Source organism: Plodia interpunctella, chromosome 26, assembly GCF_027563975.2.
Source record: "Plodia interpunctella isolate USDA-ARS_2022_Savannah chromosome 26, ilPloInte3.2, whole genome shotgun sequence".
Taxonomy (NCBI): Eukaryota; Metazoa; Arthropoda; class Insecta; order Lepidoptera; family Pyralidae; genus Plodia; species Plodia interpunctella.
The window spans coordinates 5973566-5993208 of NC_071319.1; the positions used below are offsets into that span (position 1 = coordinate 5973566).

General features: G+C 37.8%; 1 protein-coding gene across 2 annotated transcripts; it reads right to left on the reverse strand.

The window, feature by feature from the left end:
- Positions 1 to 497: 497 nt before the first annotated feature.
- On the reverse strand, positions 498 to 15355 carry wrapper. Of its 2 annotated transcripts, none has more exons than XM_053764927.2 (12): positions 15204 to 15355; positions 13718 to 13884; positions 8448 to 8608; positions 6301 to 6358; positions 5833 to 5954; positions 5080 to 5221; positions 4478 to 4622; positions 3546 to 3676; positions 3080 to 3184; positions 2388 to 2583; positions 1936 to 1988; positions 498 to 1597 (listed from the first exon to the last, which is right to left on the reverse strand). In XM_053764927.2, exons 2-12 carry the CDS (start codon positions 13860 to 13862, stop codon positions 1422 to 1424), a joined length of 1434 nt encoding a protein of 477 aa, XP_053620902.1. In that variant the 5' UTR covers positions 13863 to 13884; positions 15204 to 15355; the 3' UTR covers positions 498 to 1421. The 2 variants fall into 2 exon arrangements, with proteins under 2 accessions (XP_053620902.1, XP_053620903.1); XM_053764928.2 differs by lacking the exon at positions 15204 to 15355 and adding an exon at positions 14006 to 14025.
- Between the last annotated feature and the right edge of the window lie 4288 nt (positions 15356 to 19643).

A 19643-nucleotide genomic window follows, 5' to 3' on the forward strand; every position in this document is an offset into this window, starting at 1 on the left:
CATCTGCTTTCTACAATATTTTACCCGTTTTTCCTCATCTCATCCTCTGGACAATAGATGTCGCCACGTATCGACGGCGACATATATTATTTGCTAGAGGATACGGTAGGTACTATTTAGTTACCTACCTATAGTTTCGTGGAAAGAGAATATTATTCTATCCAAGAGGCAGAAGGAGAAGAATTTATTGTTGTACTATGACATTTCAAAATGTCTGTTATCAAGAGAAAATATCATGTCCGCGCAGTAAACCGCTAAAGTCCCACGCTTGGTTATGTCTGTTCTGCCTATATTGTTTAAATAATTTGTCCTGGAAATGGCGTATAGTTGCTATTTTTTGAAGTGGAAACTTCTTTATCGGCGTTGTGCACTTTTTGTGATCGGTAAAAAATGTCAATGGGTCGAAAATTCATAAGATGTCAAAAATACACAACGTTGATATTCGTTTACGTTATCTGTTCAGCTGTTAATCTTCGAAACAAATAAAAAGCTTGTAATAAATTTTATCAGAATATTTTTTAATCCATAGATATAAAATTAATTTTTATTTACAAGATAGCTTAATCTACTCAAAATTGGAAGGAACATGTAAGAATCTGGGAGTATTATGATTTGTAACAATTGACCTGTTTCATCACTTACTAATAAAGTATCATTATTGTAATCTGACAGATAAATTAACTGCTAGATTTTGCCTGATGAAATTGACCATGTAGCGCTATCCAACACTTGTGAAACAATTTTTACTATAGACTATCAGATACATTATCAGTAAGCAGTGTGTTAACACGGCCCTTAAAAATTGTGTTAGTTTAGGCAATTAAATTCAAACAACCCTTTTCGTAAGTTGGGCAAAATCATTAGTGAAATATAAATTAATTATAAAATACTTTGTATTTACAAGATAACCCCAATTAACCATCAATGACCGTTTTTTGTACAATTTAAATCAACGCTAAACTAGCAACCGCTCCCACGTGTGGTGTCGAATGACGCCAAAGCGACGCACGTTTTGGCGAAAACTTATTGAAGCGACATTGACCAAGTCGAATAACATTGCAGCGACGATATTTTGTGTTTTTAGTCTGGTTGTGTATTGTGTTGCTGTTTTACAAATAAATGTTTTATCTATAATCTATCAACGCACATAGCGGCGAAAAAAAATACGCGCGGACCGGAACCCCTCTAAAATCATATATAAGTATAGTGAAGATTATGCCACTCATTTCAATACTTATTTGTTTAATCACGGTGCGTTCGGGGCTACGACGCCCCGAAGTCCGGTGTCAGCACAAAAAATAATCTCAAAATTGTTTTCGTGTTCCTTAATTCGTTTTTGTTGTCCGCCCGTGGATGTTCTGGAGAACATGGAGTGGTCCTGTTCTAGGGCGGAACTACACGCCACACATTTCTCCTTTCAATCATCTAAGAAAAACTGCCGCTAGCAATATAAATATAACAACGGCAGAGGCAGACGAATGTTGTGAAGGAGAGTTGGTAAACAAGAGGTTTTTGGATTGTGTTATGTTATGAGGCTCTTCGTCTTCGAGGATGGGGGTGATTTCCATTTCGTCCAGGGTCGCTGGAGGGGTGTAACCTGGAAATTAAAATTGACAGACATGACATTTTTGCCACAAGCTTTTATCGTCGTCACAGATCTTGTTGTAAACTGTTGAGTTCCCTCGTAGGGAGCCGATCCTGTACGCACAAACAGATGCTTATCATAACATTGCATTGTTATATAGTAGCTGAAGCGACGTGGAAAATTTCAACTCTGACGCAAGGTAGGTACTTAGGTTAGTTAAATTTGACTTGCAAGAATTGATTGTAGACGTGGTACCTCGACACAAACACAGGTGAAAAGCTTGTACCTAGTGAATGGTTTATTCAATGGAAGAGATATTTCTTTGTTTGAGTGATGTATGGAATGTTTACCTCCAGATTCTGTGGCAAAGTGAAGCACGGCTGACGGTTTGCTCCACCCAAATCTGTGAAAAGATTCAACATTCAAGAATCTTTACAATTCAAACTTCCTCTTAGCCATATTTAATTCTCCCAAAAATATAATTTACTTATTATTTTTTCAATTCAATAAATAATGTACATTATTTAATTTGATTCTACATTATTAAAAAAATATATCTTAAAAAAAAAAACAAAACGAGATCAAAATCGGTTCAGCCGTTTGGCTGTTAGAATGCCACGGAGCGACATACAGATTCACAGACACGTTAAACTAGTAACTCCGCTTGTCGGGATTTCGAACAATACTTTTAAAATTTAAATTCAAGCATTGGGTAGAAATAATGACGATTTTAAAATTTTAGTTGATTGGTATTCTTCCCCCTGCAGACTTATTACACACCAGATTAATTACACTCGCTTACCTATTCCTAGAATTGACAATAGCTTCGTATACAGTAGAAGGCGTCAGTCCCCTCACAGTATACACTGCGCTGTGTATAGGGCCGTCTCGTGCGTCCCCGGGCACCACAATCTTACTCCAGATATTCGGAGCCCCTGTTGTGGGTCCGTTCGTTTCTTCTGGACGCCCGTAGTACGGCCGCAGCCACAGGTTGTATTCTGTGATATAAATTCTTTCAGTGCATAAATCAAGAAGTTTATTCGAAACATGAAAAGGATTTCTTGCAAAAATGCAACTTTTTTGATAAATTTTTACTATCGTCAGTGCATCTAGACCAACTAGACCTCTAGTTGCGTTCAACGCGTGACAAAAAATATGTCCGTTCACTAAGTCGATGAAGAGCTCCCTCGTCGGGAGCTAATCATGGGCGCACCATTAGGTTATGCTTATATATCATTACTGCATTGTCATCCAAACTAAACGTATACCTTCACAAAATTTCAGCTCAGATATGTGCTTCAAAATTGAGTTTCTGGATCGGGTGGAATCTTCAAGCAGATTATACCACAGTGATATTCGTATATACATACTACATTGCATGTGAAATAAAAGCTAGTAAAAGGGAAAGGTGATCAATTAATCCATCGATTATCCAAGGTTGGGGTAGAAACCTAAAAAACGCTCAGACGAGTAAGACATTTAGAATGGTCTTACCTATGATAGTGGAGTAAGAATCCACTTCCCAGATGAGAGTAAAGCTGGTCGCGGTCGCCTTGTTGCGCGTAGGGTCTACTTTGAAGGACGCCACGTTTGGGATGCCTGAAAAACAACGCGCATACCGTCGACACCACGGACTCATTATACACGATGACTTTTTATAAACCACTAACTTTTTCTCGCGGCTTCGCTCGCATTAATTATTCTGCAAAAGTTGTTCGAGACTTGTGTTATGAGATACTAACTCAACGATACTATATTTTATAACAAATACATATATAGATAAACGCCCAAGACCCAGGCCAATCAGAAAAATATCATTTTCCATCATGACTCGACCGGGAATCGAACCCTCGGTTCAGTGGCAAGAACCTTACCACTGCGCCACCGCGGTCGTCATTCTCACTATCGAATTGCTTCAAAGTGAAGCACCGAACAAATCACATTGTCTTGTAACACTGACCAGTGAGCTTGAAAGTTACGTCAGTCATGCCCAACTTGTTCTCGGCGCGGAAGGTGTAGTTCCCGAGATCGGTCTTACGAACCGAACGGAAGATCAGCTGGTGTACGTTGTCGAGCACCATGATCACCACTCTGGAACATAAGAATGGAAATTGGTTCCCCTTGTTGTCCCAATCCAACATCAATCGACTTACTGTTACTAGCATTCGTACAACCAGTAGTATAATACCGTTAATTTTTGTTGGTATACTAGCTTTTGACGGCGGCGTCGCCCGCGTGTATTTTTCACGGGATCAGTAATTTTTCCGGTATGTAAGGTAGATAGAGTACCCACAAGTATACTTCAAACCACATGTATGCTAAATTTCTAGAAGATAGGTTGAGCAGATAGAGCGTGAAGCGATAACAAACAAACAAACGAAAGAAATTGATGCCAGCAACTTCGAAATGAGGATTCTTGAAATTTACTATTTAGATTGATAGATGCACTAGCGGCCCGTCCCGGTTTCGCTCGGGTAAAACAATAAGAAGTAAGTAGCATACGTTACTCCTGAACGATTCGTCTACCTTTTGTGCCAACCATCAAAATGAGTTTATTCAATAGAAACAAAAATACAAATCTTCCTTCTTTATAATAACAGAATCAAAGTATGAACTAGTTGTTCGCCGCGAACTTAAACCTCGCGAACACATTATTTTTATTTTTAATTGTGAATATTTCAAAAACGACTGAACCGATCTTGACGCCCCATGAACTTATTAATTCTATTGGCATATCCTACATACATACCTTTTAAATTTCATCAAAATCGGACCAACGGTTCGAAAGTTATCGCGTTACAAACATACATATATATAATATGCACACATACATATAGACAAAAAATGTAGTAGTGTAGACAAGTTAGACCTCCGAGTGTGGGCCGTTGTTACCTGTCGTCGGTGCGCACGGGCCGGCCGTCGCGCAGCCAGGCCGTGCGCGCGGGCGGCGACGCGAACTCCAGCGTCGCCAGCAGCGCCGCGCGCAGGCGCACCGCTGTGTGCACGAAGCTGCGCTGCGCTGTTACCACTGGCGCGTCTACGAGCCACGAGCAAAGACGCAAGAAGTTAAAGAAATACGTATACCTATCGTATACCAATTGATGAGACCACTGAGATGAGACTTCACTAGATATAGGAACTGCGCCTGATTAACCCTTAGGCTAAATTAGGGTGCCTAGGTAGGTGCGTTGTACAAATAGAGTCTGATTAGGGTGATTAGGGTGAGAGGATCATAGGGTGCTGAAATCGTACATTCGTATACACTATTGATCTGACATAATTGGTACCTATGTCACTAAATATTTCGACTACACAGACAAAGCACTAAAACAAAATGCAACTAAATAATTAAATGATCTGCGAACATAAAATTCTTGGTATCCTATCTTTAAGGGCGCATCATCATAATATTCGTGGTATTATGATAGTATGTGATCGCCAAATACATTATAAGCTAAATTAAAGCTTATAAAAAAATTGTAGGAAATATTTACCCTGTATGACAACCCTAATGCTGGCTTTCACCGGATCCCCCACTCCGTTCAGCGCGATGCACTCGTATACTCCGGCCAGCAAGCGGTGCTCAGCCCTGAACTTGATGCGGTGGCGGTGATCCAGCAGGGCTATCTCTTCTCCCTGCAAATTTGTTACAAACACACTGTTTATGACTGAAACATGTACATCCGTCCACTTAGTTGTAATATAATTATGCATATTTTATTAATTGACGTTCATGGAGAAAGTTTGCGCCTTTTCTTCTTCACTTTGCCCTTTGGAAATCGGCGGTATATCAGGCGGTATAGGTATCAAAAATCAGACTTCTGAAGTCTGATTTTTAGGATTTCGCACAAAAAGAAATTAAAAACGGAACCTTTATAGGATCACTCGTGTGTCTATCTGTCCGTCTGTCATAGCCAATTTGCTCCGAATCTATTGGTCCAAATTAAAATTTATCAAAAATTATGTAATTCTATGACCCAAACACAGACGTGCAGAGTTTATATACTTTTTTCAAATACCTACGGTTAAATTTCGAGATTAAACTTGGAAATATAATATTTGATTCGAGAAAAATTGGTGCTAGTGATTTTAAATTTAATCAATTCCAGAAAAAAATTGATAGTTGGCGCTTTAAATGTTGCGTCGTGCGTGCTTTAAATGCACGTCAGTATCAAAACCTAAAGAAAAGTACGGAGCTACAACGTGCACGACCGAGCAATGGTGCATGGCTCTAACAAGAGACTCACGTTTTTCCTCCAGTTGACGACGGGCGGCGGCGTGCCGGTGACGTCGCAGCCGATGTCCACGTACTCCCCCTTGCTCACCTCCAGGTAACCGTCCTCCGGGACGGTCCGCACCGTGGGCGCGACTGGAACAGGCGAAAATTCACGAGTATTCCCCCTCTCATCTTAGCGTTTTCCGGTGCGACGGGAACGACCACGTCCTAGGGAACCCAGGTCCATTTTCCAGTAAACCGTTGAGAAGTTCCGTTATCGGGAGCCGTTCTTGGTTGTACCATCAGGTCATGCTTATCATTCAAACTGAACGTGTGTACAAAATTTCAGCTCAATCGGTTACAAGATTCCATCCGAACATATATATACAGTGCAAGTTAAATAACAGCTTGTAACATTATTGTATTAATCGTTCTTAATTCAGTCATAATCTATAGTAAATGTTAGTAACAATATTCTAAAAGTCTGTATGAGACTTACATTGCACTTCTATGGTATGTGTTTGCCTCATAAGTCCCATGGGCTCGGGTCGAATAATCTGCAAAGAGTATTTTGACACTGATTTACGGACACTGTAAGCTAAAACTTCTTCAAGAAACCAATATTCTTGGCGTTCCCTAGATTAGGAAAGACTACTCCATATCCTCCGATGGATATCGTACGAGGCTATAAGTTACATATAGCCTTAAAAGCTGATAAGGAACAAAAGCATTCCCAAAGAGAGTTAACGCCAGGCGGCCGGATAGAAATAAAGATGCATTAAATGAACAAGTTTATTGATAAATTAACTCATAAAACTTTATAGTCTACGTTCAGGGTGGTCGACAATAAACTTGACTAATTGAGAAGTAACTAACAAGTTAACTTAATAAGTTCATCCGTTGATATCGACATGCAAAGAGCCGACTGCAGACCGCAGTAGGTCCGATTAACTGGACCAAATTACAGGATGATATTCCTAAACACATGTCTTGGAAAAACTAGCGTTTACATGAGTACTTATCTACAGTTAAAATCTAAGTTACTTAGTAGGTAATTAAATATTTCCGGTCTCCGATACGGAATGTGTGGAATACTATTCATTTATTTATTTAGTTCACAGGTACACGTTATAAAATACAATTTAATAAAATACCCAAACTATAAATAATCATTCAACTCGCCACAGGTAGAGACAACGTGCCCAAAATACTGGCAACGTTTCCTCGCGGTAATGCCACACTACAATATTTGACGTTGACCTCTAGAACGCATCCACTGAAACAATCTTTTCTATTCAAATTACGAGGACGGAGTAGGACGTACCTAGCATTAATCCAGGAAAAATGAACATCCCGTGGGAAATACGCACGGACCAAGTGGCGGGCAAAAGGTAGTCAATTAAAAAAACAAAACAATTTAGCAGACCAAATAGATTCGCATCTAAAAATTATTTTAATTACATAGGAACTATTTTCACGGACGATGCACACCCGACTGGTCAATTGATTAATTGCATACTGTTCTTTTTGAGTAAGGAGTGTAGTGTTGAGACGGAAGAGTGAAGAAATGTCGATAATTCTATTAGAACATTTATAGATTATTTCAGCCAGAATCATCGAAATTATTTATATTTTTAACTTTTAGGCTTATCCTAGAACAAAAGTGGCTGTGACATGCATACGCGGACGGATCTCCTGCACCATGCTTATATCCACTTGTTGTCAGCAATTTCCTTACATCATCGACTTGAAACTTACATCTTCCTATATAAAGAAAGCTATAAATTAACAAGTTTATTGATAAATTCACTCATATTTTTTTCATTGTTTTATTTTACACAAAATTGTATAGAAATGAAGTTTATTCAATCTATGGGGACGGGAAGCGTGTGCTTCACTCGACGACGGCGGCGAGCGCGGCGATACATCGCGACGGTGCATGAAGATGATGCGTTGTAGTTGTTCTTATCAGAACTGAGTGCATGTTCCTTGACGAACATTCTTGTTTCTTGATGAACTGAAGACTGGGTCTTGCCTGTGATGTGAAGTGCGCGTTCTTCTCAGAGCTGCGTACTTTCTCTGTTTCTTTGCGACGGAGTAAATAAATACAGTGCTTGGGCTTGTGTGTGCTTTTTCTTGGTAAATCATTGGTTTTGGTGATGGTAACGGTTCGGTATGTTAATTGTGGTGGTAATGTTGTGGTAGCCACAAATCGATAGATCCACTATCGGTTTCAGACACCACTAATCTCAAATTGCGTCGTTGTATAAGAATCGTTGTGTATCGGAGGGCGGCGCGCGGCGTCATGGACAACAGAACCGTTAATTGATAGCAAAGAGATACAAGAACAATTGAGTACAGTACTCAAGTCTCAATTTAAAGTTTCGCTAACGATGAGTGAACTAACCTGGATGGACTTAATTACCACTCCTAAAAAGTAGTCGACACTCGTGTCTATCACATTTCCCACGAGAATATTCTTATACCTGGAATAGTTAAGTATGTCTTTGCCAATGACTTGTCCGTATTTTTAACTGTGACAAGAAATCAAGAAAATTGGTTGAATAGGTAAAGCGTGAACAGGTAACAAGCAAACTTACTTTCGCATTTATATACATATATTAGTGGGTATATCTACCTACTCACCTCACAAGTATAGTCCCCCGAGTCTTCAGCCGTCAGACCAAAGACCTGCAGACTATAGTTGCCGTGCATGTGCGCGCGCGCTGTTTCAGCTGAATCTCGCTCCTGCTCGCTGTCGGCCACCAAGCGGGTGTCCTTGTACCAACGGACGTGGTAGCTAGCAGCTGGGACAGAATAATGGATTATTCACCCTTTTGGAGAACTTGGTCCTTGGGCTCCGACGCTCAATGGATGAGGAAGTAAAGGAAATCGCTCAGATGAGAGATAGAGAAAGTAAGAGAGTAAAGCGAAGCATTTTAATGAGGCGTAAATGCTCTCGGCCCGTAGTCGTGGTTTTATTTTCATCCATCAAAAATATCTATTTTTAACAATATATACAAGGTGTTTGGTCAATGGTATATAAAGCCGAAAATGGTAGATAGGGTATCGTATCCACATTCTCAGAAAAATATTTCCATGTGGAAAAAACGTCACAATAGGGTGTTAATTAAAATTTTAGATTATGGTAAAATTAATGCAGTGCTAACCCTGGAGCAGCTGATTTCATTCATCTGTACAACTTATTGTTCATTGACCTCAGTACCAGGATTGGTGCAAATTATGATGATGAAAATTCAAAACATGGCTTTTATGCCTAAGATCTTTGAGTCTCTTGAGAGGACAATATTATTATTTTAATTATGAAATACATGCAAAATTGGCGGACAGACATTTTGGAATCCTGGACTGCCGCAAATAGTTACCTTTCATCAGTCGATTGAGAAACGCCGACGTGTTATGATGTAATTATTTTATTTCAAATTGTCGTCGTGACGAAACAGACTTTGTTTTGTTGTATATTATGATGATGTTTGTATGTTTGTTGGAACATGTTACGGTGACCTATCAGCCGCTCGTCGTGGGGAGCGGCATAGTCGGACATTTGTAATTTGCCGGTCTACGCAAAATGACTTGGTTGTATTGTAGTTTTACTAGGACGAATGTGTTGAATATTAGTATTGAAAGTGTTTATTAAAAATTGTGTAGTGTCAAGGTCGCGTTGCCCGCCGCTATCGGGGGCGCGCGCGCGCGCGCGTTTTCATCAAAGGCGACATATTCAAGTGTTTTGACTTATCATTAAATCTAGGACGAATGTGTTGAAGATTAGTATTGAAAGTTTCCAGTAAAAAGTGTGTTGTGTAGTACCAAGGTCGCGTCGTTCGCCGATATCGGGGGAGTGCGCGCGCCCGCGTGCGCTCGTGCGCGGCTTCATTAAACGCGGCATATTCAAGTGTTGTGATTTATTATTAAATCTACGACGAATGTGTTGAAGATTAGTACCTATTGAAAGTGTTCAGTAAAAAGTGTGTTCAAGGTCGTGTCGTCCGCCGATACAGGGGGAGCGCGCGGCTATTCAAAGGAAAATAAGGTATGTTTTTGAAACATTTGGAGGCACAAGTTGTAATTGTACTAGGAGACTAGAACTTAAAAGGAGTTTTAACGGACGCTTTGCGGGTGGTGTCAAGTAGGACGACAATACACCATGTATTTGCTGTCCTTTTTCTAGAATTAGGGATGTCACAAAAGACAAATAAATATTGTTTTCTTATTTTTGCATGATAGAAGATAATATATGATTTTTTTTTCATCACTCATCACATCACAATTTTTCAAAAAATTTTCAAAATTTTGTCCTCAATGTCTTAGTGGCATAGGTCTGTCCCTCAAGTCACAACGTAGCCAATATCCTATTGAAATAACAAGGAAACCATAAATAAACACCAAAACGCCCAACTAAAGATTGCCACCAAACGAAATCTAAAGAAATAGGGGCGTCATGAATTGGGTCACAAAGATATGGATCAAGCTCCTTCCTGTGAGTAACAAGCCGGTTGCCGGACGTCCAGTGTGGAGTAGTGGATGCGGTATTTTCATTACAGATTTAGTATTGGCCGCTTGGCAATTAGTACACCACTAGAAGCTCGGATATTGAGAAGATAATAAGTTGCTGATGATGGGTTCGTCGTGTGGTTTCGCTCTAGAATAGAACCAATAACTATTAAGAGTGCAACAATACCATTCCCATGTAGGGTAGACGGTGGATTGTAAATTCACACCGGAATCTTCAAAGCTTAGGTTATTTTTTAAACTGACTCTGGGCTTCGTGGCGTCACAGCCGGATATAACCGAGAACATGCTATTAAGGTTTAAATAATCTATTATTTAAGAACTCTAATTCTTCAGCCGCCATATGGATGTCGGTAGATGGTCTTGGTTTAAGTAGATTTTTGACGTCAATTAGTGATGCACTTACCCTAAGTTGAATAAACATTTTTTAAGCTATTAAGAGTGGGTTGTACCTGTCAACTTTGACATTTTGTCTAAATGTCAGCAGCGCGCAGGTTAAAGACAACGTCAAAAACTGATGCAACTCACTATGTAGTTTGACCATAGCTATTCAGTCGTTTCCAAGTTTGACACCCAACGAACCGTATGATTTCCATGCCGCATCCACACATCCTGCGTCCTTCATCAACACACGTCGATACCATCTCTTTACCGACTGTGACGGGGCGGTATTGTGTCCCGAACGTGTCGGGACCCAACACGCCCGGCTTTTGTACGACTATAAAGAACATTTGTATGTTATAATGTCGTTGAAATTATTTATTAAAATATAGTCGCTATTGTAAATTAATAGTAGTGGTGGTCTAATGACTAAGGAGGCCATTTAAAGTCCCAGGTTTGAATCTTACTCGTGCCATGTACATATATGATTTCGTACACCGATCTTGTGACGCGCTTAAGTAATTTACATCGACACTTAAGTACATTTGTTTCCATCGGTGAAGGAAAACATCGTGTGGAAACCTGCACTCTGGTTGGTAATTTATCATAGACCTGTGTGAGAAACGGGGAAGGGAATGGGAAACCACTCCATCAATATTGCCAAAAAAGTCGTTGGATGTCTTTCATACCACTTAATGACCACGACCCCCAGCCATGAGGAATATGACTGTAAGGAAGGACAGCCGACCGTTATTTTACCATATCTCGCGAGATTAATTCAATGAACTCAGTCAAATGGCATAGGCGAATTTTATAAAAAGCCCCAATAATTTAAATAGGTTTCACACAATAAGAAGACCTCGCTATTTTCTGCAGTCGGGTAACTATTTAAAGTATTTACCTAAACTATTCTCCTCTGTGTTTCCTAATACGGCTGAGCATCAGTAGGTACTGATAAATTGAGAAATTATGTTGATTACAGTGTAAACAAAATAATGCACCTTATTTCGAGTAGCAATCAGTCAAATGGGATAAGTGTTACAAATTATGGGAACTCATCTATCATGATTACTGAGCTCCGTGGCTGAACAACTTGCCTTGGTTTTTAATAACTAAGTATGCAAGTAGTACTGCTACTTATTTTTTTACCCAACAATGCAAAAGAGGTATGATTAGAAGGGCCCCACGTGTTAATATCTCTGTAAGTATTTCCAAAATGGCGTTTCGATGTTTCCTAAAAATTTCGAAGAAACCGCGGCGCTCTTCTAAATCTTTATGAAATAAAAATATAAATTTTTTATTGTTCTTCTATCACGTCAAAACAGAGTATTGGAAGTTTTGACGAGCTGAAGAGTGACTAGCAGCAGCTTCCTTGTACAAAGTAAGTCTGGAATGCAACATCCTTTGAACAATTTGAGTTTGACGTATCTACTCTCGACTTTGTTTCTCTCCATCACGCGAGCGTGTTCTCTGTTACATTCTCAATAATGTGACGCTTAGAAGCCCGATGGTTTAAAATTAAAATATAACTTTACGACCAGGCTGTATCCTATCGTCTATCCTCTTAGAGAATGCTGTTATTGCCTATCAGCTGTCAAAACTTTCTATCCATTAGTCTGCAAACGATCTCCACGAGAGGATATGGTGTCTAATGTGAGAAGCATACACGACATACATTGTTAGGTACTGTTAAAAACAGTCGCTTAAATTGATATCATCGGGTGCAGGCTGCCGCGCTACACCATTAGTCACTTACTAAAAGAAAACATTACAATCAATTGAATAATTGTGTACATCGGAATCCTCTATTTGTCAGGAAGCTAAAAATAGCTGAACTTGTTGAAGGAATCGAGATATTGTATCTTTGTGAAATCATGTCAAGTCTTGTGCACACCGAATGCGTATGCAGCACGATCATTTTTAACAAGTACGAACGTGTACAACGTTCGTAAAAGGCTACAAAATTTCACAGTCAAAAGTTGTCTCTTTCGTCCCTTTCGCAAATCGTCATTTATAACGTGTTTTAACACAGACAGACACGTAATTTTTTTACGTGTCATTTCGTTTCACTTCATAAAGGAACTTATTTCATGAGTTTGAATTAAAATAAACAATTCGTGTTTATGAGTCCATTATCCATCATGATTCTTACATGCCTAATAAATTCTATAGCACGAATCACCTCAACGCACCAACTTAAAATAAACCGTATTGCACCTCATTTAAGTCTAATATCAATAAATATGGACAGACAGATGCATCTGCTGATTGTTATGCAAATGAACTAAAAGGTTATGATACAGATATTGGAGATACTGTAATAAATAATACTAATGTGTCTGTCCAGATGTCTGATGGTCCATCAGATTAGATGAACGTGAAACAGTTAATTACAAAAGATTTTTGTTTACAACACACTCAAACCAAGCTTCAGTAGGTAAAGCCTGAAGTAGTTGTATAGGAGATATATTATTATAAGTAAATATACCTAACTATAAGTAGTTTTACAATTTAAAATTTAACGTCAAAATGTGACTGATTGTACCTGTCGTTGGCAAACGCAGTGTAGGGTTCCGTAGTTTACTGCATTAACTAACAAATGCGAGTCGGATTCACTGATCCAGAGTTTCGTACCATGAGTTATATATATATGGGCTAGACCGCAGACGGACGGACGGACATGGCGAGGGTTACTTGTCTGTACGACTACGGAACCTTAAAAATTAAGTAATGTGGTTCTTATAACGTACTAGCGGCTCGTCCCGGCTTCGCTCGGGTAAAAACATAATAAATTATAAACCTATAATTTTTACCACTATCATTGGTGAAAACAGCATGAAAATCCGTGCAGTAGTTTTTAAGTTTACCGCGAACATACAAACAGACAGACGCGGCAGAGATCTTTGTTGTATAATATGAATTATCCTTACATATTATAAATGAGTACATACTTATTCTTTCACATACAGCGACTTTGTTGACTTGATCTTTAAACCCCAACTCACCGCTGTCAGTCTCGCACGGCAGCAGCACAGTATCGTTCTCGTACGTCTTCACTGTGGACGGAATGCTCACGAACTTGTCACACCGGCACGAGGTGCTGATGACGATGAAGGTGATGTGCAGTAGCGTCTGCTTCGCTTTCGACATTGTTTAATGTCACTTCGAATTGCTGCAATGATTTCGATGCGGGTAGAGCTCGAGGCTTCGTTGTGTTTAAATTTTACGATATTTATGTAAACAAGTAATGTCTGAAATACGTGTTTCAAATGTGTAAAATTTATGCAGCCTACCTAATAGGAAATGGCCACCGCAGCCTATGGACGCCTGCAACACCAATAATAGACAGGCACCTACTTAGTTGTTGTACAGTGGATAAGACTGTAAACCGAAAGGTCCAGGTTTGAATCTAAGGTACTCGTGCCACATGAGTTTTATACAGAAGTCAGATTTAATATACAAGTACATACTTGTACGTATACTAGTTTGAATAGAATTTATATCGGGAGAAATCCTGCACACTGGTTCTTATTTATCATATAGTGTGTGATGTGGAGAAGGCAATGGCAAACCACTTCATTAATAGCGCCCAGAAACTTTTTGTGTGTGTGTGTTACATTCCACATAATGACCACGACTCTCTGCCATGAAGAATATGAGTATAAAATAAGGTTCCAGTAACGTAACATTTCATCAAAATATATTCAAAACCATTCATTTTCTCTTCAAAAATAAATTATATATTAGAGCACGAAGCTTTATTAAAAACAAATAAATCAAAGATCATTTGGCAATTAAGGCAAGCTTACACGAGCGTTTCATCCGGACAAAAACCGGACAGAGTCAGTAGGCAAACGAGGTGTATAACTATCAGGTAAAAGTGTCTTCGTGTATCCGAAATAAATGATTTTTATTATTGTTATATTATTATGTCCCATAATATACTCTTTGTATTTCTACTTTGGTGCAATAAAGAGTATTGTATTGTATACTTAACTACTCATAACTACATGATTTTTGGACATATATGATGCAAAAAATAGCAGCTTAGGTGGCTATCACATTAACTATGTTACATGACGCCGTATCACATGTAGCGTTTTAAATGCCCATTTCCCGGCGGGTCAATCGCTCGTGTACCCGAGTAAACCGAGTAAACGTAAACCCGCCATTAACTATATTTCACGGTGGCCAGTTCAGAGCCGGATTTGCGGTGGACAGTCTTATTGTAGTAGACAGTTAATTAGTAAGGAAAAAGGCTTTTTGTTGAAAGACTATGGAAGTCACTCAAAGTCTCTAGTAAAAGAGGAGTTTTGTTTTAAAGTTCTGCTCGACGGCTTAGAATTTCAATTGGACAAACTTTTCGTCTTTAAGAAAAAGTTTTTTTTTTCGTTATAGAGTACCTAATACTGATAATACATTCATACGTCAAATATTTTATTTGACTGAATAAACACACATACTAACAAATTTACACTAATTATTAATTACCTTTCCATAGAAACGTATAATTAATTTACTTATAAATCCTTTTCAGGATATTTATCGAAACAAAATCCAAACCAACGAAGCCGCGAGCGGAAACTCACATAAAAAAAAAACAAACAAACACTATGGTCACTGTGACAGCCGCGCGGGATGGCGGGAAAACACTAACTAACATGAAGTGGCTGCCATGCGTCGCGTCCCGATGATTAGGCTAGAAGACGGGGGCATACTGGGAAATTAGATTAATATTTTTTATACATAGCACCTACTCGTATAGAACACAGTCGCTCGCCGCATCATCTGTTTTTAAACTTTATTCTTTTAAACCACGCATTTTTAACACAATTTTGATTGTATTTTCGACAATTTATTAAATTGGGTTTATACTCACAAAATAGCCTCTAAGAAAGGCCGTCCTGGATCGCTAGTTCATTTATAAATACGAAATCGATATCCGTATGTGTATAAATCCTTAAAAAACTATCTTCTCTTCACGCGTTGATATGTCTAATATATGAATTACATTGAAAAAATAGTTATGTCAATTCATAAAATATTTTTTCTGGAGTACTCGCACTTATTTTATTTAACTTGTACTTATTTAGTATTCTTTATATGATAATAAAGCCTACCTACTTAATAACGCGGCATTTTTTCCCCTCAATGTGTCCAAGCTCTAACGCTTACTCTCTCAATTAATTGTATCACCTTTAATATAGTCCAAGAAATATTTGAGATTATTCAGAGTCACGTGACGAGAGCATTAACATTGTCACAAATGATACATCTTTATTTTCCCGAATGGATTTCGTACGAAATGCATTAAAATGTGTAACTTAAATGCATCTGAAGTTCATTGAAATTGTCACGGTCATTGCCCTTTCTTCTTATTATTGTAGTACGTGTGACAACTTAATAAACGTTAAGTGCAGTAAATGCAATATTGCAACAAATTTAATGTACTTAAAAAAGTGATTTCTATTGTGTCACTCACAAGTTGTAAAGTCGAAGTCACAATCACAACTCAGTACCTACTTATAGCTCAATAATCAATTGTATTTTTTTCTGTAAAGTCTGTAAATTTCGTTTTATTCCTGCTCTATTTCGTCTTAAATATGAGGTATATTTAAGACGAAATAGAGCAGCGAAAATTTGGATGGTACTTAAAAAGCCACTCAGTATAGAGATGTGAGAAGTGTTACGCCAGTACCGCCGCACTCAGATGGCAGACACCGACCAGAAGCATAAAGCAGTTTGAGAGCTATTATTTACCGCAACGGAAACTCAACAATAAATAAAATTATGTGTAACTTTAATTATGTAAGTACCTTGTAATGTTCCAACATTTATCTGGATGGATTTCCATGTATATAACGTAACTCTTAGAAACTTTCTAGCCGAAAGCTACAGGTGATCCATAGACAAAACTAATTAAATAAACAACACTTCATCTACTGCTACACTTTAAACGAACGATCTTCAGATCTCGCCGCACTCTCAACTAATCTGTATTTTATTTGGATATCAAGCGGCTTTGATATAATATAATTTTAATAAGAATGCAATCAACGCCTATTTTGCTCTGAATATTCCGTAATGATTACGTACTCTTTCGGATTTAAAAGGCCAAAATACAGATTTTACGATATAGGTATAGGCTGTAATCTAAACGTATTGGCTGGTGACTGGCTGGATTAAATTCTACGACTTCCAACACGACAAACGCTAAGTATTTGTAGCTAAAATTTAAAATTATGGTAGGTAGCCATAATGAACAATAATGTATCTATGTAAATCTATGTAAATTTATTCATTACTTTCTAGTCTAATGAAAATGATATCATTTCTTGGATTATAACATAATTGTTTCATTTTAACATAATTTTAACAAAAATGTATAAGTTCGATGCCATTTTAAATAGTTTATAGGCATTCTTGGGAAATTTGGAGACCTAGAAAGTGGTCGTAAAAACATTATCCCACACACCTAGCTGAAACTCTGATATTTAATTACTTTTATATCTTAAAAACTACATCATCATCAAAATCTACATCAAGCGGTATTTTATTCAGATTTTGGTTACATACAATAGCAAGTTACTATTTGATGACAATTAAAAATACATCACGGCACAAGAGCGCGCCAATGACATAGCAGATAAAGGCTGTTTATTAAGAAATCAATATAAATAATTTATAGCCCAGTAAACACAATTATGACTGGTTGGTCTAACGAGCTGCATTATATACGAGTATTGAGTTCCGGAGCCTGGTGGCATGGACGGGTTAGGTGTGTTTGAGATGATTAATAAAGCTTTTGATTAGCCGACATTGGCCGTTTGAGACAAATTAACTAGTATTTTTAACCTACCACTAAAAAAGTTAGTAATAAGTTTAACTTGTCCGATTTGCATCTAAGTATTTCTTTTTTATTTGAAAGATAATTTAGTAGACAGTATACTTGGCTATGTTTGGAAAATGTGCGTTCAGCCGTTTGGTCTTTTCTAGCTGATGAGATGATGACAGAAACTTCGGAGTCAGGGTTCTCATAATTTTTCAATTTCGATTTATATAAGTACTTATATCTCGTAATTATTATTACAATGTGCCAGCTTTTCTTCTCCGGAAGATAGTAAAGATCAATAAAGAATAAGGATTCATCCAACTAAACAATCAACTTTATTTAGCTACTAGCTGATGCTCGCGACTTCGTTCGCGTGGCCGAACAATTTTTGGTAAGGAGTCAAAATTATTACAGAAATTTAACTGTACATACAAAGCGTAACAATACCTATACAGAAGATGCTCATACGACTGAAATATATATTTCCTATAGTTTAGCTGGACCATTGTGACTCTTCTTCAGGTGTTCCAGATCTGCGATTTTTATACATAAACACGAAATGCTCATCAAGCTGAACCACTTTTATTAGGGCGTAATTTCTATATTTCCTGTAGTTTAGCTGTGCCATCTAGGGTCTGCATAAGGTATTCCAGATCTTCGATTTTTTTACCTCAACAGAAAATGCTCATCAGGCTGAACAATTTTGTTAAGGCGTCATTTTTCCTATAGTTTAGCTGGACCACCATGGGTCTCCATCAGGTGTCTAGAACACCTGATGGATTTTTATACCTTAACAGAAAATGCTCATCAGACTGAACAACTTTTGTTAGGGCGTCATTTCTATATTTTCTATAGTTTAGCTGTACCATCATTGTTCTCCATCAGGTGTTCCAGTTTTCAAAATCATTTATAGTCTATTTTATGCCCAGGCTTAATAGCTATATAACAAAAAAAGTTTCATTCAAATCCGACCAGTAGTTCCGAAAATTAGCGTGTACAAACAGACAGACATACAGACAGATTTTTTTTCAAATTCTTACTCTGTTACAGAGTTATAACTCTTGTTAGAGTCATAACTCTATCGCCTAATTTTGTTTTTGTGTAAATATATTCAATGTACTTACAGGATTTTTTTCTACTGTTTTATTATATGTATCGACTACATGTTGCTCGGGGCTTTACTCCCGTGAGAATTTTGAGATAAAATATAGCCTATATAATATTGGATAATGTACATTTCTAATGGTGAAAGAATTCTTGAAATCGCTTCGGTAGTTTCGGAGATTACCCGCCTCAAACATACAAACTCACAAACGCATTCTCTCTTCATAATAATAGTGTAGATAACTATGTGAAAATTATATGATTCTATTCTAAACAGAATCTGTTCTATGAAGTGAGGCGCAATTTCTAATATTGGTGCTTACTCTCAATTGTCGCTAGTCAACGCTAGTAATACTAGGTACTTTCGTTCATGGTCAACACAGGCGATGCTTAACTTACGCAAGTCGAAGCTACCTATCCTCAGAGGGCAATCTGTATCAATGATTGGTGACCTTTGAGCTTGTGTCAGCATCCCGGTATAATGCGACTGTTTTCTCTGTGTACAGGGTGGTTGTCGTTAGTTAGTGTATTTCGTAATCGTATAAAATAAATTATCGTCTTTATGCCATTAAAGATTTTTAATCAGTATCAGTTACCTGTATTGTAATTTATTTATTATTTATATAATATTTCTTAATATTTGTGTTTGTTTAATTTTTACGTATTTATTTTATATCTCTATCTCTTATCCTGCAACTTGCGTCACTGTATTTAATATCGGATGTTAGTATTATACGTTTTCGCTTTGTTCACAAGCCACCATACCTTCTGTGCCTCATGGTGCCAGCTGAAAACCAGCGCTATAGCTTCTGCCACAGCTGAGCCTGGTCGCCTTTTCGACAAAAACGATATCCCTAAATGTAGTTATAAATGCTGATTCTAAAGTATATCAATGTATACTGTAAGTATTATGATTTTTTTGTCGAATAAATATATCTTTCGTTCTTTCATTTAGGTGCTTCAATAATTTTGGAAGTCTAATATAAAGAAATCTT